General features: G+C 35.8%; 1 protein-coding gene across 1 annotated transcript in view; it reads right to left on the bottom strand.

The window, feature by feature from the left end:
* MIB1 (MIB E3 ubiquitin protein ligase 1) overlaps positions 1–21,739 on the bottom strand; it is a gene marked incomplete at its 5' end in the record, with an annotated part of 123,070 nt that overhangs the window by 10,672 nt on the left and 90,659 nt on the right. The window contains 5 exons of the mRNA XM_081097466.1: positions 4,521–4,713; positions 7,035–7,216; positions 8,910–9,071; positions 10,768–10,854; positions 13,057–13,189. Of these exons, the coding sequence (XP_080953592.1) occupies positions 4,521–4,713; positions 7,035–7,216; positions 8,910–9,071; positions 10,768–10,854; positions 13,057–13,189 (757 nt within the window). The remainder of the gene's footprint in view (positions 1–4,520; positions 4,714–7,034; positions 7,217–8,909; positions 9,072–10,767; positions 10,855–13,056; positions 13,190–21,739) is intronic.

The following is a 21,739-nucleotide window of genomic DNA, read 5'->3' on the forward strand; positions in this document are numbered from 1 at the left end:
AGAATCAAGTCAAAGATTTGAAATACGAAGAAGCAAAAAACACCCAACTGGAAAAGCAAAAAGAAAAAAGAATCCAGAAATATGAAGATAGTGTAAAGAGCCTCTGGGACAACTTCAAACGTACAAACATCTAAATTATGGGGGTGCGAGAAGAAGAGAACAAGATATTGAAAACCTATTTGAAGAAATAAAGACAGAAAACTTCCCCCACCTGGTGAAAGAAATAGACTTACAAGTCCAGGAAGCGCAGAGAACCCCAAACAAAAGGAATCCAAAGAGGACCACACCAAGACACATCATAATTAAAATGCCAAGAGCAAAAGACAAAGAGAGAATCTTAAAAGCAGCACGAGAAAAAAAGTCAGTTACCTACAAGGGAGTACCCATTGTACGACTGTCAGCTGATTTCTCAACAGAAACTTTGCAGGCCAGAAGGGAGTGGCAAGAAATATTCAAAGTGATGAATGCCAAGAACCTACAACCAAGATTACTTTACCCAGCAAAGCTATCATTCAGAATTGAAGGTCAGATAAAGAGCTTCACAGATAAGAAAAAGCTAAAGGAGTTCATCACCACCAAACCAGGATTATATGAAATGCTGAAAGGTATCCTTTAAGAAGAGGAAGAAGAAGAAAAAGGTAAAGATACAACAAACACACATCTATCAACAAGTGAATCTAAAAATCAAGTGAATAAATAATCTAATGAATAGAATAAGCTGGTGAATATAATAGTATCTGTGGCATAGAAAGGGAGTGGACTGACTATTCTCAGGGGGAAAGGAGTGTGGGGGGTGTGGGAAGAGACTGGACAAAAATCGTACACCTATGGATGAGGACAGTGGCGGGGGCAGGGAGGTTTAAGAGCAGAGGGTGGGGTGGGAACCATGTGGAGGGGAGCTATGGGGGGAAAAAAGAGGAACTGTGATAATCTGAACAATAAAGAATTAATTAAAAAAAAAAGAATTCTCTTCACCTCTCTCTATATATAATGATGTGCAGTTTTTTATAAATGGTTCCTAATGCAACTTTCTATGTATCTGAATTGTTTATAAAGACTTTAAAATAATCTAGCAAATTTATTTACCCAATCCCCTGTTATTTAAAAAAACAACAAAACACTTTATAACCATAACTTTTTTCCTCTTCTGGAATTTTTCCTCAGGTTATATACCCAGGAATGAAATTAGTATATTAACCCTTTGAGTGCCAACCAATATCTTAGGAACTATGCTAAAATTGCCAAGGCATTTTTGCTGATTTTACAGCAGTTCAGGAAAAAAATTATGAATCGAAAGTAAATGAAGTTACATATTCAATTTTAGAACTACAAACATTCAGCATCATAAGTAATCTGCACTTAGGTGCCATCTGTCAATAAAGAGTGAACTACTAGCATCTAATAGTGACACTGCAGGAGGAGCGTGATAGCGCTCCCGGCACTTTTGGTGAAAAACAGGAGGAGCACGATCGCGCTCCCCGGCACTCTAGGGCAGTGATGGCGAACCTATGACACGCATGTCAGAGGTGACACGCGAACTCATTTTTTTGGTTGATTTTTCTTTGTTAAATGGCATTTAAATATATAAAATAAATATCAACAATATAAGTCTTTGTTTTACTATGGTTGCAAATATCAAAAAATTTGTATATGTGACACGGCACCAGAGTTAAGTTAGGGTTTTTCAAAATGCTGACACGCCGAGGTCAAAAGGTTCGCCATCACTGCTCTAGGGGTTAAAGTATGTTTATTATGAAGATTTGTGTATGTACAGTGTGAGGATGGTCTCTCAAAAATGTGAAGCATTTATGCAGCCTCCAGCAGTTAAAAGAGTAACCAGCCTGGTCAGTGTGGCTCAATAGTTGAGCGCTGACCTATGAACCAGGAGGTCATGGTTCAATTCCCAGTCAGGGCACATGCCCGGTAACGGGCTCAATCCCCAGTAGGGGGTATGGAGGAGGCAGCTGATTAATGATTATCTCTCACTGATGCTTCTCTCTCTCTCTCTCTTCCTCTCTGAAATAAATAAAATATATTTGAAAAAAAAGAGAGTGCCCATTTCCTACTCCCCTAGTTTTTTAAAATTTATTTTCACTAATTTGATAAGAATAGTTAATAAAAATTCATAATTTTTGTTAATCCTCACCCAAGGATTTTTTTTCCATTGATTTTTAGAGACAGTGGAAGAGAGGGAAAGACAGAGAGAAATATCAATGTAAGAGAAGCACATCGATTGGTTGCTTCCTACACGCCCTGGCCAGGGAGGAGCCTGCAACTGAGGTACATGTCCTTGACGGGAATGAAATCTGGGAGCCTTTGGTCTGCAGGCCGACACTCGATCCAGAACCAAACCGGCTAGGGCAATAATTCATAATTTTAAAATTTGTATTTCTTTAATTGCTAAAGAAACTAAGCTTATTTATTCTCCCTTCCTCCAATTACTAGTTTTATAATTTATCTTCATTGAAGATGTGTATATCTTTTAACCACTTGGGGTCACTATTTCTTTATCTTCAAAGGCTGCAACCAATCTGGCAAATCTATTTGGTGGGTATGTTAGTTTTTGTACTTTTCTACAAGTTTGAAAATTTCATAGTTTAAAAACAAATTGAAAGATTACTAATTCTTAGAATTCAGAACTGGCCTAAAAAAATGACAGCATATTCCTTCCACTCAACCTCCCTGTTCTATCAATCCTCCCTTATAGACACTGTTTTTCATTTTGTCTGTGTATTTTAACACAGTAGAAAGAACTTAAGAATCAAGAGAACTGCATTATCATCCCACTGTTTGTGTACTTCTGGAGCACCAGTTTTTCCACCAGTAAATACTACAGTTGGACTAGAAGACAATAGGGCTATTCCATATCTGAGACTCTGCTGAGGCTCTGAACTCACTATACTACATGTCTGAACTCACTATAGTACATGTCTTAAAGCACCTACAACATCCTATATGGCAGAGCAACTCTTAACCTAAGTCACAGTTTGCCAAGAGATTATAAATTTTTAGCAGGAAATTATCATATACATCTATATCTTGACTACACAACAAGTCAATAAAGGTTTGTTGGAATAGGCTTAATATAACATAAAGTCTCAAGCACAAAAGCAGAATACACAGACCAATCTAAAAACAAAAGAATGGCTTGGGTGTTTATTCTTTCAGATTCTTTCCCAAACTGTTACTTTGTAAGCAGCTAACTAAGGTACATTATTAGTGCCAAGTAGAATAATCCACATTTATTTATTAACCAAAGTTGACAAATAATGCATATAAAATGCCAATACAGTGCCCAGCATACAATCAGTGTTATTAGTTCATCCTCCTCACCTTTACTAATAGGTAAAGCAGCTACACACACACTCAAGTATCTCCTATCCAAAAATAACTTCCTCATACTTTTTCCTATGCCAAAATCTTACCAAAGATATAGTCATTTGGATCACATAAACAACAACAACAAAATCCAGTCTTAGAAGGTTCCATATGAAAATGTGAGAAGCACTGGTAAGGTAACACCTTTTAAGTTACTGCCTGCTAATTCATTAGGATAATTAGTGCCAGGTCCTTTCTAATTAATGAGTAGATTAGAAAGCATCAAGAGAAAAATGAAAAGAATAAAAAATCAGAATGGAAAAAACTTCATAAATGAAACCAAAGAAAACCAACATGTTTGGTTTAAGCTCCTCACCTTGAGGAATCATTTGTAAGAAACTTAAATCTCACCTTACACACACACACACACACACACACACACACACACACACACGGAAAAACTAAAAATGAAAATCCATTATTTCAGTAAACCAAAATGAGTAAGCCAGCACAGTGATGATAAAGCACTGAGTTTCCCTGGGAAAAGAATGAAACCAGTAACCTAGAAAAGAATATCTCTTAAAAAGAAAAAGGAGTCTGACAAGATGAAAAGTTCAGAGTGGATACAGAATTTGGCCATCACTAATTGCAGGATGATCAAACTTTATTTGCCTCCTTGTAGGAAATGATACAAAACGAGTAGCATCATCTGTGACATTTTCTTGCAAAAAATGTTTAAGCAGATCCTAATCAAGCCATTAGACCTACCTTCCAGTTTACAGGAAATATAGAGGCTATAGAAAAACAAATTAGTGCCATGATCAATAAATCAAACAAATCCAGAATATGTGACATTCTACAAAAAAAACTTATAGTCTTTACAAAGATAAATACAAAACAGTTCATGTACTCAGAAAGGGGGCAATTTATAAGTAACTACAAAACAAAATGGAATCAAATATATCTTTAGGTTATAGGTGCTCTGAAAGCAAAATAGTAGATTATTTTTAATGACTATAATTTATATATAAAGAAGGAATCTCCTAAGTGGTCTCAATAAATAAATAAATTATACATTCCTATATTTAGAACAGAAGAACAAAATTAAATAGACACAAGGCATCTTATAACTTTATTTATCATTAATTGTAGTTTCAAAGATCTCCATAAAATTATAAAATATCATATTAAAAATATATTACCTTTGTCCTAGATTGAACTTGTTCTTTACAGATGAGGCATTTCTTGACTCGTGGAGAACATAAAGAACAGGTAGCAATATGTCCACATGGGCCAAAAAGAGTATCTCTCTTCATATCTGAGCACACCATACACTCTTCTAAGGTTTCAGAATCATTACTAATCATAGAAGGACTTCGAGAACCCACTTGACCACTAATAAAAGAAAATATTTCAAATCAAGCATATCAGAATATTTATATTACAAATTCAATAGTTAAAATGGTTTTAAAAACATCTAGAGCATCATTAGTATATATAAAAATAGCTTTAGTTGTTAAAAAATTAAGCATCTGTATATGAAACACTGTATACTATATTTTTCTATTTTATATACATCTCTGCATCTTCACCTATTTGTAGTACTATTTGAAATACAAATTGAACAAGTTCTCACACACTGGAAAACAGTGAATCCAAATCTTCTAACACAGAAATAAAAAACACAAGTTAAAAATTTCGCATAAACACAGTTTCACTCAGAACTTGTTTTGCTTATGTAGAACCAGCTGAGAAAGGTATAAGAATAAAAAGAAAATCCTAACTAGAGTCCACGTTAGTTATCCTAACTACAGACAGGAAGAAATGAAGCGTCTATAAAGTCCACAACTGACAAGGGCACTTGGAAAATAAGTCACTGCAGCTGCTGTTCCGACATTTCTTTAATTGTATCCTTAGGGAGCAAAAATTCTATTACAGGAAGACAATGCAGCTATACATATAAAGATACAAGACATAGAAATACATGTATATGAACAACTACAGTCTTCAGAAACTCATGAAATGCATCCGCACACCAGCGCATGCACACACACACACACACACACACACAAAGCAGTTTCATCTTAGAGCTCAGTCTTAAAGTTATTACTGCAGTAATTACAGTGCCTTGTATCTATATGTTTTAGATTCATTCTGTCATCCTATAATAGAATTTTATGCCCCTTAAGGTTAGACTTAAAGAAATGTACATAACTCATTATATTAATTTCCCTATAACACTACTTTATGCATGGATTCCAAAGAGATGTCTTTTCATCACTACACAAATTGTAAGAGAGGCAAGAGAGTACAGAGAGCACAAAGATCAAGGGACAACTCCTGAAATGTTCAATAACAAGAAAGAGGTATAAAGGGCAATTATAGTTGTATAGCATCATTTGGATGAAAAACTAATGAGATGTACCTTTTGTATGACTATAATTTCAATAAGAAATTTAGTTGTTATCATAAATAATTAAAATCACCAACACATTTTACTTTTAGAAAAGAAGGCAAGTGTGAGATGATCATTTTTTAAAAAAACTCCATCAGGAAGTGGTTCATTCATTTGTTTAACTTTTCAATTCTTCAATGATACTTACTGAGTGCCTATCAGGCACTGTGCAGGGTGCTAGATTATTAGAGTTTGTATGAGATATATTCTGTTAGCAAGTAAACTGCCTTTCTTTGCAAGAGTCTATTAAAATTTTAAATACACATAACATTAATCACAGCAATTTCACTAGTGAGAACTTTTCTTATAGACAAGTTTCTCTAACATACAGGAGTACTGGAAGATCCGACTGGCTCAGAAAAGTTTCTTAAATTTATTATTCATAAAGTATTATCCTATATAACAGCAGTTCTCAACCTGTTGGTCACGACCCCTTTGGTGGTCAAATGACCCTTTCACAGGGGTTGCCTAAGACCATCCTGCATATCAGATATTTACATTACAATTCATAACAGTAGCAACACTACAGTTATGAAGTAGCAACGAAAATAATTTTATAGTTGGGTCACAACATGAGGAACTATATTTAAAGGGCCAGAAGGTTGAGAACCACTGCTATATAATAAAAGGCTAATTAATATGCAAATCAACTGAATGGCAGAACGACCAATCGCTATGACGCACACTGACCACCAGGGTGCAGACACTCAACCCTGGAGCTGCCCCCTGGTAGTCAGTGCACTCCCACAGGGGGAGCACCGCTCAGCCAGAAGCTGGGCTCATGGCTAGTGAGCACAGCAACGGTGGCAGGAGTCTCTCCTGCCTCCACGGCAGCGCTAAGGATATCCAACTGCCAGCTTAGGCCCGCTCCCAAGGGCTCCCGGACTGCGAGAGGGTGCAGGCGGGCTGAGGGATCTCCCCACTCCCCCCTCCCCCCCCCCCACCGAGTGCATGAATTTCGTGCACTGGGTCTCTAGTATTTAATTATGAAGAGAATACAACATAAGAGACATGATCTCTATGGGAAAATTTTTTAAGAAAGAGCCAACACAAAGAGGAATAGCATGATGTATTATAAAATTGTACACCCGAAACCTACATAATTTTCTTAACCAATGTTGCCCAATAAATTTAATTTAAAAAAAAAAGGAAAAAAGGTAGAAGAAGAGCAAAGACAAAGGCATTTTCAAGTAGTCTGTTACGAAACTACATGATACCTCATGCATAAAATATCAAGTTTTATGATAAATATAATACAAACCTGACTTTTTCTTTATGACATTTTGCCAGTGCTTTGCAGAGACTTGGATCAGGACAGAGATCAAGTGGTGATTGACCCTTCTTATTTCGAATGCTAAGGTCAGCACCATTAGCAGCCAAGAAACAGGCAATAGATGCTGCACTCTTCTTCTCTGCCCCCTGGGTACCAAGTCCCATTATTAACTGAAATCAAATGAAAAAAGAGTCATTATTTTCTCTTTATCAATTCCTACCACCAATATAGGGTGGGAAAAAGTAGGTTTATAGTTGTGAATATGTGAAACACAGCTAATTCTTGCATTATTATTTATTATTATATTATTTCCCTTAAAAACTACTGTAAACCTACTTATACCCCACATATATGATGTGTATGTAGAATATGTACATACATATTCATACATGTACACATGTATGTATGTGTGTGTATGTGTGTGTTATATATAAAGATGCGTGTCTGGTAAGAATTTACAGGTCATATAAATATGGTGGACATTGATAAGTTGCAGCCCTAATATCCATTCCCCCTTCCCCTGTAGCCCCACTTTTCTCAGGCAGATGTTTGAGGATTGGCATACTCTCCACTTTAGAGGTGGACCATGATGAATCAAACCAGTCAGATATCAACCTGTCTGTGTGATTAGTTCAGGGATGACATATAACCCAAGTCAGGTCAATGAAGGCCAATAAAACTCAAGAACAGGACTTCTGATTGAGATGCTAAAGAAACAGTACTTTCTTTTCTTTTGGTTCTGGAGCTACTAGGAATCAACTTGAAACAATAAGGGGAGAGACAAGTAAGAAAAGAACCAGTACCTAGGAATTAAGCCAAGAAATGGAGAACAAAACAAATCAGGTTCTGTTATCTAACTATTGACTCAAACATCTTACCAGAAAACAGTCATAATAATTGTTAACATTTACAAAGTGTCTACAATGAACCAAGAATTATTTTAAGCACTTTCCATAAATTAATTTAATCTTCATAACCTTATAGAGATAGTTATTCCCTTTCCCTCATTTTAAAATGAGAAAAATGATGCATACAGGAGTCAGAGCAGCAATTCTCAAACACTTTGGTCACAGAACCCCTTTACATTCTTAAAAATGAATCTCAAATTCATATGGGAAGGTGAAGGACTTAGGATAGTCAAACAACTTTGGAAGAAAAAAGTTAGAGGTTTTATACTATCTTATTTCAACATTTATTATAAAACTACAGTAATCAGCCCGGCTGGCATGGCTCAGTGGTTGAGTATTGACCTATAAACCAGGAGGTCACAGGTTCGATTCCCAGTCACGGCACATGCCTGGGGTTGCGGGCTCGATCCCCAGTAGGGGGCATGCATGGCAGCCGACCCATGGTTCTCTCTCATCATGGGTGTTTCTATCTCTCTCCCTCTCCCTTCCTCTCTGAAATCAATAAAAATATATTTGAAAAAATAAAAACAACAGTAATCAAGACAGTGGGCTGGTATCACATAGCTAAAGACAAGAGTTCTAAACATACATCAACAGAACAGAATATCAGATTCAGAAAGACTTCACATACATGGTTAAAATTGATTTTGGATAAAGATACAGCAGGTGATTCAGTACAAAATGATAGTCTTTTCAACAGACAGTGCTGGACTAAATGAGTATCCACAAGCTGGGGGAAACCATGTGGATGTCACACACCTGATTAAAAAACCTGCATTCAGATTATATATAACTCTCAAAACTCAATAGTAAGAAAACAGCTCAACAAAATAATGAACAAACATTCATCAAACAGATGTGGGTGGCAAAAAAGCCAAAGAAAAGATGTTTGATATTAGTAGTCATTAGGGAGATGACTTTCAGTGGTACTAAATTAAAGATTATCTCTACTCACAGTGTTTTTGGATGGCTCCCAGGCAGCATCGACCTTGCCCACATCTTGCATATCCTGGAGCTGACGTAGCTGAGACAAGGTGTGGTGCCTCAGAGCTTCATGCAAAGGAGTATCCCCATCCTTATCCTGAATATCTAATTTGGCACCTGCACGGACCAAAAGCTAAAAGAGAAAGACATCTCATTTTGCTAAAGTATCCCCACCCACAAGAAATTACAACATATCTAAAGCAATAGTGAGAGAGCCCACCTGGAGGAGCTGCCACTAGTAATTCTTATGTATTTGCTTGCTACTACTCTATAACCCTGCGACTCCTTACAAATAGTGATGATTCTGGGTATCGAATTAAAGAAAACAAAGAAATGAGAACCAGTGGTTGAGTATTTAATTGAGTATTTAATTCCTTTTAATTCATCTACCCTAAGATTAAAATAACTAGAGAAATTTTAGGACTTTTTTTCCTTTTAATTTCAGACATGTGAAGTGGGATATTTTAAGTACTTCTAATAGGACCAAATAACAATGTTCAAAATTATTCTATTATATAAACACATAAGGAGAAGTTATTTTTTATTCCATTCTCTTTGATCAGTTTTCTCGAAATGTATGCTCATAGGGAAGTCCAAATATCATAGATAAATTAAGAATTTTTAGCAAGAGGAATTTTAAATAACAATAAATGTGAAGTGTTTGCTAAACTACAACATAAAATGCAGAGTTGATATATTTCAATAGATATTTTAAGTAGTAAATATAACTTTAAGATTTTGCTTGTGGTGCTTTAACAATTTTTATAATCCTTTCTACAAATGCTATCAGAGTTTTCGAAAACCAGCATACATAGAAACCAATCTCAAACATATAGTCTTACCTATCTTGGCAAATAGTTTTTTTTATTTGTTTGTTTTTATTTGTTTATTTTTGTTAATTCTCACTCAAGGATATTTTTCCATTGATTTTGAGAGAATGTGTGGAAGTGAAAGGGAGAGACAGAGAGAAACATCGATGTGAGAGAGACACATCAATTGGCTGCCTCCCAAACACACCCCAACTAGGGCGCCAGGATCGAACCTGCAAGCAAGGCACATAATCGATCCTGGGACCCTTCCATCTACAGGCTAAAGCTCTACCCACTGAACAAAACTGGCTAGGGCTTGGCAAATTGTTTTACTTGTTTGTTTGTTTTTACTTTGTTTCAAAAAGATTATATACAATTTCGTTCCAGGGCAGTGTTTCTCAAATTTGAACGTGTATCAGAATTACCAGGCTTATTAAATCAGATTGCTGCCAGTTCCCACCCCTGGAAGTTCTGATTTGATTGGTATGAGGTGGGGCCCCAAAATTTGCTTTTCTACTAAGGTCACAGGTAACAACGCTGATGCTACTGGTTCAGCCTCCACACTTTAAGAATCACTGCTCTACCAAAAAATTTTTTAAAAGATAATCTTTCAAATATTTTGTCTAGAATCACCAGGTTAATAAAATAAAAACCTTTTATTTGGAATCAATGCAGCAAATATCCAGCCAAAGTTTTAAATTACAATTCAGTCTCAATTATATAAATTAAGAGGGAATGTACTTTTTAAAAACTAATTTATAAGCTACTTTGAAATTCTTTGATTTAATATTCTGGGAATTCACAAATCTGGAAAATTATAAAAACTTTAAATATCAGAGTTTTAAGATATTCCCTACTATAAATTAAACTGATATAAAATAGTCTAAAATCATAATTTTTACATATAACTCTGCCTTCTGAGAAATCTAACAATGTGTTACTTAAATTTCCAAAACATTCTAGAAATCTGTCTAGTTAAACTACAACTGCAAACTAAGATTCATGTTAGTAAGACTTTACCCTAACAATCTGGGTGTGCTGTCGTTCAACAGCGAGATGGAGGGCCGTTTGTTGGTTCACATTCTGGATATCCAGGTTTGCATTACCCTGAAAAACAACAACAAAGTTTTTATAGTTAAAATTTGACAACACTGGGGACTAAAAACCAATGGAAAAAATATCTTTGGGTGAGGATTAACAGGAAAAAAAAAGTAACATGCAAAACTGCCTCACATAATGTCTGGCATAATAAAAAATAGGAAATTAAGAAAAGGGCTACAGGTTCAAAAGATTAGACTTTATCATCCTGTTTGTATTAGAATCATTCATGCTCTCTGATTACAACTCTGATACCCAACTGTGCCCTTGCTTGAAGCATCAAGCAGAGCTAAAACTTCAGTAATGCTATGACTGTGAGGAACTCCCTTTTCAAGTTTCCTGAACTTTTCCATCATTTCGATTTTTCAAAGTAGTAAGTATGCACTGTATGGATGTACCATAATTTGTTTATCCGGCACCAGCTGGTGAACATTTGGCCTGCTTCCACTTTGAACTATTATAAATAAAGCTACTACAAATATTTGTGTAGAAATGTGTCCTTAGCTCTCTTGGGTACATACTCCGAAGTGGAATTGCTAGTTGTATAGTGAAATATGTTTAATCTTATAAGAAACTGCCAAACTGTTTTTTAAAATGGCAGCTTTGAAAAAACACCAGCAATGTTCGTGTATTCTAACTGTGCCAACTCCTAATCAACACTTGGCTTTTCTGGCCTTTTTAATTTTAATCATTGTAGTTGATAATTAGTAATATCTCAATATGATTATAATTTATTTCCCTAATGACCAATGGTAATTTAAGCAATGTCACAGGATATATGATCAATATACAAAAAAATAACTATTTCTATACACTAACAATATACAAAATTGAAGTTTTAAAACAATATAATTTATGCCAGGCCAGTGTGGCTCAATGGTTGAGCATTGACCCATGAAACAGGAGGTCACAGTTCAATTCCAGGTCAGGGCACATGCCTAGATTGCAGGCTCAATCCCCAATTGGGGTGTATAGGAGGCAGCCGATCAATGATTCTCTCTCATCATTAATGTTTCTATTCCTCTCACTTGCTCTTTCTGAAATCAATAAAAACATATTTTTTAAAAAACAATACAATTTACGATAGCATCAAAACTTAAAGATAAAACTAATATGTATGAGAGCAATCAAACTCCCAGAAAGACTTTTTAAGAGAAACTAATAATCTGATTCTAAAATACATATGGACATTCAAAAGATCCAGAATAGTAAAGCAATTAATTCTGAGAAAGAAGAACAAAGTTAGAGGACTTACTCTAACTGATTTCAAGTCTTACTACAAAGCAACAATAACAAAGACGGTGTGTTATTGGTCTGCCATTTGGATTAGGATAAAAAAGAACATATTATAATTAACAATACTTCTAAAAGAATTAATTTTAATAATAAAGGCTTAAAATGGCAGGGGAAAGGTAGTTTAACTTTTGAACTATTTCTTTATCTAAACTGGGGTAGTTTATCTAAACTTGTACAGTTTATGGAGGATCTACCTTATAATCTAGGATTTAATTGCACATAATGTGCTCGCTCCTAAATTTTTCTGCTGTTGCATCTTCTTAACTTGACTCCTTGAAGTCAGGGATCACAGATAATTTTTTAATAACTTCAGTGCTTCTATATGGCATATACTTGATTGAAGCATTTTTAATATTTTGCTGAATATACTAAAACATTATAAACTAAAATAAATAGGTCCCAAAAAAATTCAGTCATAAAAAGTTAAGCTGTCTTATTTTGGAAATGAATGAAATGACTAAGGTGAGTGTATCAGCTATCCAGCCACACATTCCACAGGTCCAGCAGCAATCATGAAGTGAACCCCCAGAGCCTGGCTATAGCCTGGTGTTACCTGATGGCAACTGGCCACATCAGCTTAGATATCAATATGATGGTTCTTGGTCCTGGGGCTGACTGACATTTCCACAACAGTGGCAGTAGTTCTGGGAAATTCCTTGTAGTTTTGCTCATTTCATTGGACCAATCCAGGAAGACTGTGCAAAGGGAACACTGGGGACTGAGGGACACACAAGCACACCTTTCCCTCCCTTTAATAATCAGTGTTAGAAGACTGAATGTGTACTATTTCTGAATGTGCATCATCATGGGATTTTACTGTAGCTGGGATTACACTAATAGGTAGCTGATGAACTAATAAATAAATGAATGACAATGGTCTAAAATTGTTAAAAATTATTGAATTGCTTTTCCTACCTGATGTACCAATAATTCAGCCACTTCCACGTGATTATTAAGGGCAGCCAGATGCAAGGCAGTATAACCATCATCTTTCTTCTCATCCACAATCCATGGTCTTGGTAATTTAGATAGTAAAACACGCATTGCACTGAAAGTCAAAGTTATGTTATTTTTATATTTACATAATTTGATATTTAATTAGTTTTTTTGGAAAAAATATTCAAAAAACCTTTGAAGTCAAATGAAAATATTCCTCTTTAAAGAATATTATGCACAGACAAAAATATTTCAATTTTTCTAAAACTCAAATGTACAGCATTCTAATATTTTAAGAAGTAAACAAACTGTTACTAACTAGAAAACAGAATCAAAATAGAATGGGAGTGCTATAGAGAAGAACCATGAGAGACTAAAAATACCAAAGGGTTAAAAAAATATACCCTAATAAGGATAACAATTTTGATTTGTGGAATCTCTTAGCTTCAATTTGAATAGTATATACTAGTGGAAGAGTTAATAAAAAACAACCAAGTAACAAAAGTACTAGTGCCAAAAAAAATAGTAATAATAATTGAAACAAATTTTATGTAGCTTGAAGATTAACATGAATTCTGCAGAGAGTTAACAATCTATGTCATTAGGTAGTGCTAAAACCAGCTGATGTCAAAACATATAAAATGGGTCATTATAATCTAATATTTGAAATTTAAGAATCAGAAATAAGGTATTTCCAAAATAAAAAAGGCAGTTATCCTAAAGAGCACCAAAGATCTATATATATATAAAAGGCTAATTTGCAGTGTCCCCTCGGAAGTTCGACGGGAAGAGCAGGAGTCCGATCACTTGCTATGAATGCGCTGACCACCAGGGGGTGGCACGGAACAAAGGAAGGCCCCAGCTGGCAACCTGCAGCCAGGGAAGGAAGGCTCCAGGCAGCAGCCAGAAGGTCCCGATCAGCCCTGATTGCCGGCCCGGCTTAGGGACCCAACCCATGCAGGAAATTCGTGCACTGGGCATCTAGTTAAACCATAAAAGAGTTGGAAAGCTAATTATCAAGAAATGATGCTTCTTAGAGAAAAGTAAGCGCATCCCCACCAAACAAAAGTAAAATTAGAAGCAACTTTTCTTGCCATATACATCAGTAACTTTTCTTAACAGAGATATTTTATGTGGAAAATTCATAATATAATTTGGAGGAAAAAAATCTCCCTTAACATATTTGCCCAGTAATTGTTCTTTAATTTATTTTGCTTTTTTTTTTTTTTTGCAATTTTATATTCTATTTTTTAATTAAATTTATTAGGGTGACTGGTTCATAACACCATACAGGTTTCAGTTTTACAACTCAATAAAACATCATCTGAGCACTGCATCGTGCACCAGTTAAGTCTCTTTTTGTCCCCATTTTCCCTTCCTTTGCCCACCTCCACCTAGCCCTAACCCCACTTTTCTTCTGGCTACCACCACACCGTTGTCTGTGTCTATATGCTATAAATGTATGCTTTTTTGCTTAATCCCTTCATCTTCTTTCATCCAGTCCCCATCAGTCTGTTCTCTGTATCCATGAGTCTGTCTCCACTTTGGTTGTTAGTTTATTTTGTTCATCAGATTCTACATATAAGTGAGATTATATGATATTTGTCTTTCTCTGACAAGCTTATTTCACTTAACATAATGATCTCCAAGTTCATCCATGCTGTCACAAAAAGTAAGATTTCTATGTAGGTGTGTTGTTTTTACGGCCAGTAATATTCCATTGTGTATAAATGTACCACAGCTTTTTTATCCACACATCTACTAATGGGCACTTGGGCTGTTTTCAGATCTTGGCTATTTGGAAAAAAATTCCCCTTAACATATTTATCCATTAATTTTTCTTTTTTAAGACTATAACCTAAGATAACTGCTCCACAGGTAAAAAGGCAGTAAACACAGGAAATAAAAGCTTTTAAAATTGTTCCAATAGGGTGTAAAAGGTAAAGAATAGTAAGATATATATTACCCAAGTGATATCCTATATAGTAAAAGCCTAATATGCTAAGTATTCAGCCGGCCATTCAACCAATCAAAGCATAATATGCTAATGATATGCTAAGGCCGCTCAACCACTCACTATGACGCACACTGACCACCAGGGGGCAGTCGGCCAGTCGACCAGTCGCTATGACGTGCACTGACCACCAGGGGGCAGATGCTACAACCGGTAGGTTAGCTTGCTGCTGGGGTCTGGCTGATTGGGACTGAGCGAGATGGGCCAGGCACACCCTGGAGCTCTCCTACAGTCCCTCTCCGGCTGGCCAACCTCCCGCCCGCATCCCTCCCCGGCCCCAATCATGCACCGGTGGGGTCCCTCTGCCTGGCCTGCTCCCTCATGCAATCCGGGACCCCTCAGGGGATGTCAGAGAGCCGATTTTGGCCCAATCCCGCATGCCAGGCCGAGGAACCCCACTAGTGCACAAACTTGTGCACCAGGTCTCTAGTATGTGAGATAAAAATTTGAAATAGAGAAATGTCAGAAACGTATAGAGAAATAGTCTGAAGGTGCAGAATATGTGTAAATGAAACTGTAAGTCTCTAAAATAATGAGACTAAGGCCTAATATAAGCCAGAATATGTTTCCTAATGGCAGTGGTTTATGAATCCCATATAGCAAGTCCAAGAAGTCTGAGAACAGATTTTGGAAGATCCAAGTACCTCAAAAATTATACCCAAATTTGAAAATTTATAGCTTTTCTCAGATTTTAAACAGGTTTATGTTCCAAAGTATAATGAGGATCACAGCTTAAAAACACCCTTCAGTGGCTGTACTGAAGTTACAATCATTGTTCAGGCATGACAGACTTCTTTAGAAATCTATGGAAAGCTTTAGACTCTCCTGCCCTGAGAAATTCACATAAAAATCTTAACCTATAATTTTGAGTCTACAAACCTCTAAATCACATTCATGAACTTCATAAAAGCTAAGTTTTCCTACTTTAGTTTGCTTTCAATAATTAAAGGATTCTAATCCTCCTCATTCAGTGGATTCAAACAAAATACTAGATATTCTGTAGACTTTGACTCAGATTCTTAATGAGGAAAAATATTAGTATAATATCATACTACTTGAATGTTCAGATTTGAATAATCATGATACTAATGCCGTACATTGTCTGTTACTCTACGCATTTGGCTATGTGAGAAACAGGATTTATAGGAGTTTTACGATTCTTGGACAATTTTAAAGATGTAAGTATTAAATCATGTGAAAAAAAGCTTTATTAAAAATAAAATGTATTAAAAAATAATGCAAATACATTAATTTAAAGAAAATAGTGATATAAATTAAGAAATTATAGGATAAGTTGTTTGGTGGGGGGGACAAAGAAATGAAGAGAAATAAAAGCAAAAGACAGTTCATCTTCATTACAAGCTTTGTGGTAGTATTTGACTAAAATATGTATGTATGTTAGTTTGATTCAAAAATTTTTTAAGTTAAAACACTAAGATAATATTTAGGCTTACTATCTTAAAAATTTTAATTTGTGCCCTAACCGGTTTGGCTCAGTGGATAGAGCGTCAGCCTGCGGACTCAAGGGTCCCAGGTTCAATTCCAGTCAAGGGCATGTACCTGGGCTGCGGGCACATGCCCAGTAGGGGGTGTGCAGGAGGCAGCTGATCGATGTTTCTCTCTCATTGATATTTCTAACTCTCTACTCCCTCTCCCTTCTTCTCTGTAAAAAATAAATAAAATATATTTTTTTAAAAAAAATTTTAATTTGCAACTTTACCCTGGTAGGTAAGATATATAAATGTTACAAGTTTTAAATTAAAAAGTGTGGTTCATATTAATTCCATCAAGTTGTTTTTTTTTTTATATTTTATTGATTTTTTACAGAGAGGAAGGGAGAGAGATAGAGAGAGTTAGAAACATCGATGAGAGAGAAACATCCATCAGCTGCCTCCTGCACATCTCCTATTGGGGATGTGCCCGCAACCCAGGTACATGCCCTTGACCGGAATCGAACCTGGGACCTTTCAGTCCACAGGCCGAAGCTCTATCCACTGAGCCAAACCGGTTTCGGCATCCATCAAGTTTTTATTAAGTCACATTATTAGACATTCTCTATATTCCTGAGAAGGTGGTTTTCATGGAACCATGTCTCCTACTACCTCCCATTCTCCTAGTCGTTTCAGAAGTACATTCCCATGTTACACTGCCGACAGCTCGAAGGAAGAAAACCAAGAGAATGACTTCTCTTCTGAACATAAGGTGTCTGCTGAGATGGAGCTGAAGATGTTCACTTCATCTCCTTAGTTATTTAAGAGGAGACTAGTGTTATGCTGCAAGTACTGAGGCCCATAGAGTTGCTGGGATGAGAGTGGTACCGGTTCAATAAGTCAATTTTATTAAGCCAATAGACCTGCACTTTCAGAGCATAGTATATGAGATATTGAGATATTTTCCTTAATGCTCAAGCACTCTTTTGTACTTCTCAATCTGGTTGTTTTCCAAGAAGTTAAGGACGTGGATGGTTTAAAGATAACATCTTACTACCAGTTAAGCAGGCATTTGTGAATACTGCCAAAGAAGCATTAAGTTCCGGAACAACTAATAGTGGAGCCTAGCATAATCCCTGGCACATGGTAATACTCAAACGTTTGCTGAATGATGAACAAATGAGTTCTGAGAAGCAGAGGGGACAAACAGCTGTCTGCAGTGGTATGTGATAGTCAAATGGCTCTGGGTCCATTTTTAGGGCTTGCCATGCTTTGCAATCTATCATCAGAGATAGGCAACATTTTTCCAAACAAACCATAGTTAAACTGTGAAGGCCTTACATATTAGTATTACTTAATATAAAAAGACTTTAGAATAGCACTACAGCACATATTAGGTGTTCAATGAATGCTTGCTAAGTTATTATTGCTAATAAACAATCCCTCAAATAATAGTTAAAGCATATTAGTCCAGAAACCATAAAGGAGCTTATTAAGAAAGCTAATCAATACCAAGAAGTTCTTTTGGTTCTTTTTCACTCAGAGAAGTCCAACACATACCCTTCTCTGAATGGACACAGACAAGTCGAGGAGGGTATATACCAAAATGCTATCCGTAGTAATCAATTTAAATGAATATGAATGGTTTTTGTTAGGTTAGACAGGTGAAAGAACTACAGAGAATAGGCGTTACTTAAATGTGTTTTAAATTCTGTTTTCGGTGTGTTTTCCCTACAAATTCTTTTTGACAAATACTATAATTTAAAGGTTCATTATTTTAGCTTAAATTCATTAATTAGGAATTTGGTAGTGTAAAATTTAGTTCAAAATGAGAAAGATATACAATGACAATATAGGCTGCAGAAGAGGTAAGTTCTTGATCACTCTTAAACTAAAGACACTAAAATGATCTCTTAGGTGACTAGTGAGTCCTTATTTCTCCTTTTTTGTTTTCTTTTGTTGTTAATCCTCAAAATGGATATTTTTCCATTGATTTTTAGGGAAAGTGGAAGAGAGAGGAAAAGACAGAGAGAAACATCAATATGAGAGAAACACATTGGTTGCCTCCCCGGGAGGAGCTTGCAACCAAGGTATGTGCCCTTGACCAGAATCAAATCTGGGACCCTTTGGTCCACAGGCTGACACTCTATCCACTGAGCCAAACCAGCTAGGGCTTATTTCTCCTTCCTTGCAATAAGCAAGGAACCCCATTTTACTTGTCTTTATATCTCTTTTGTACATGTAGGATAAGAAGGTCACAGTTTTGTTGAATGGAACAAACAGTCAAGTAAACAATCATCTCTCTGAATATACTGAGGGAAGGATATTAGCAACATTGTATTTTTGGTGTATGTTCCAGTCCCAAAGAGTATAATTCACTAACTGATTTCATTATTACAATATAGAGCAGCGGCAAAGAATAGTGGTGAAGAGCTTTGGGAGTCTATAGCCAAACTATCTGGGTTCAAATTCTAGCTGTAGCAAACTGAACAGCTGGTGACTTGAGTAGGATACTTAACTTCTATGCCTCAGTTTCCTCATCTATAAAATGTGAGAATCACAAAGCCTATCTCATAGGACTGTTATGAAAATTAAAAAAGGGCTTTGAAGAATTCCTGACACTTAATACATTATATGTGCTTGCTGAAAAAAAGGGGGGAGGGGGACTTTCACTGCTACAAAATGGTTAACAAATCTAGGGTAATTAAGAAACCTGAAAATTACCCCATCTTACAGTCTGAGACATGTGTCACCTTCTGACACTATGTGTAAAATTACTTCAATAACTATGAAAGCTGGCTCTTTAAATTTACCAACTATCCACATAAGCTTGACTGCTATGGTATTAAATGTTAAAGACAAAAACAGTGTGAAGGACAAGCTTCCCTTGTAAGAGAATGAACTTAGAAAACTGATAATTGTTTTTCTTGATTCTTAAATGAATCAATACTTAAATTAAGAACAAGGCATAGTTGGTTTCTCTTGGACATTTTTAGGTTTATAAGATCTTAAATTTTATCTCCATAGGTTTGTTGGATTTAATGTTCTAATATTTTTTCTCCTTAAAAAATAAATTTCAATGTTAAAATTTATTGTGAATATGGTATTAAAATTTAGAGCAAAAGTATTTTTCCTTTGAGACATATGCTATGTGCCAAAGTTATATATAGGTTAATGACTATTTTAGTCTGTAATAAAATGTGAAATGATCATGCCTAATGCTGTTGCACAAAATTAAAGAAAAATGGTGATGCAGAAGGGAGAAAAACACCACTTAACATTTGAAAATGAAATAGAATTTAATTAATAATAAAATGCATGTTAACAGTTATATATGTATATATGGTTTCAATACAGAAGTACACAATTACTCAAAAGCATCCCTGACCCTGTTTTTCACATAAGCACTACAAAAAAAATTAGTAAAAATTGACACAGAATTTAAAGTTGTAAGTAGCACTTCCAAAATTTCATTTACACACTACTCCCTTCTTCCTTAATGATCTTTCTCCACCTTCAATATACAGGTTCTACTTACCATTTCTACATATTTTCCACTCAAATATTATTCATTAAATTTAAAGAGTATGTATAGCAAAAACTAGCTCTCAAGATAATACTATGAAATCCCTTCAGGCCTCTAAGTATGCAAAATACCATTATGCATAATATTTTTAACCAACAAAAATTCAGGTTATGAAATATAACTTGAGAGCACAGATATTCTATTTGTTCCATATCTGTCTAAAGACTGTCTTGCTACTAGCTAGGGTAATATTTTTCCTCTTTCCTATTTTCTCTGCAGTGCTTCTAAGTATAGTGACAGCCGCATCAGGCTTTCCCAGTCTCAGCGCAAGCTCAGTGAATATCTGGGAAATGTAAGTGGAAACCTGAGAGACCGCTTTATTTGGCAGTGCTTAAGAAAAAAAAAAAAAAGGCAGGACAAATGGCAAAGCAGTGTTTGGACCGCAGGATGAACAATCAATAGGCAGAAAGCAAGATAGAGGCTTCCTCAGCTTTTGGATCGACAATCGACAGCTGGGAGACTATTTTTTGCTATGGTTGACTAAATATGGTCAGGGAAGAGAGAGGCACAAGAGAGCCTGTTTGCCTGGGAGTGCATGTTTCAAATGCTTAGCTGCCTATAAAGCTGTAACAGTTTAGCCTGTAGCCACTGAGGGAAGAATTTAAGTTAACATCTGTAGTGACCATGTGGAAATCCTGACCTTGCTTGCAGACTTGACCTCTGGATATGACAAGGTAGCTTCAATACAGATCTACCATTTACTCCTGGAAACGAAACACCAAAAAAAAAAATCTCATAGCAAGAAAGATGCAGAATTATTTCCTAAGAAGTCAGAAGAACCCAATGTATTCTGGTGGGCAAAGGAAAATAGTATGAATGTTTATGGTTAGTTGGGAGAGTGAGGTGTGTTTTGTTTTTTGGCTTTCTGGCTGTTTTAGATTATAAAATTAACTTGCTCGGCAACTTTTCCCCCTCTTCCGAAGCATTTCATCTGAGAAATAAGAGAGGTTCAGTATCTTGGACGTTGTAGCAACCTTCCTTGCTTGCTTAACTTTCTGTACAACAGATACAAGCTACTCATATCTGTGCAATACTGGTAATATAACATTCCAAATCAAACAGCCAGTATTGATTAATTTTTTCTGTGGTTTATTTCTTTTTAAGGATAAAGGAAGGAAGAAGGAAAAGATGGCTGACTTATTTTTGTTTGTTCAATTGTTTTTCAAATTTATCTTAAAAGGTGAGATTCTGTGTTCACTGATACTTCCCTCTGACTTCACCGACTCATGAAAAGAAGTGCTGAATCAGCGGATTGAGTGAAGGAACAATCAAGATGAGATGGCTGCTGCTGATGTGACTCTCTAGGTCATTACCTTTCTTCCTGCTGCAAATGCTGCATGACACTAAGCTCACAGGTAACAGCACCACAAAGCCTGTACTTTTAAGGATGCTTATTTATGACTTTCTGCATGCTTACCTATTACTGACTCAATATATGTTTTTATTGTTAAGTTAAATTCTATCTGGGCAAAGCCTAATTTCACAGTTCCACTAGAGAGCTTATGCAGTGTAAAAAGGAATGCTGTTCAAATATCAGGCAGGTAACTCTTTATCTAAAACATGTACAAATCCATTACTGTCATTTATATTATTAAAGGTTAAGTCTTTTATTGTTTCAGATTACATGATTTT

This window comes from Myotis nattereri, assembly GCF_964212035.1.
Source record: "Myotis nattereri genome assembly, chromosome: 8".
Taxonomy (NCBI): domain Eukaryota; kingdom Metazoa; phylum Chordata; class Mammalia; order Chiroptera; family Vespertilionidae; genus Myotis; species Myotis nattereri.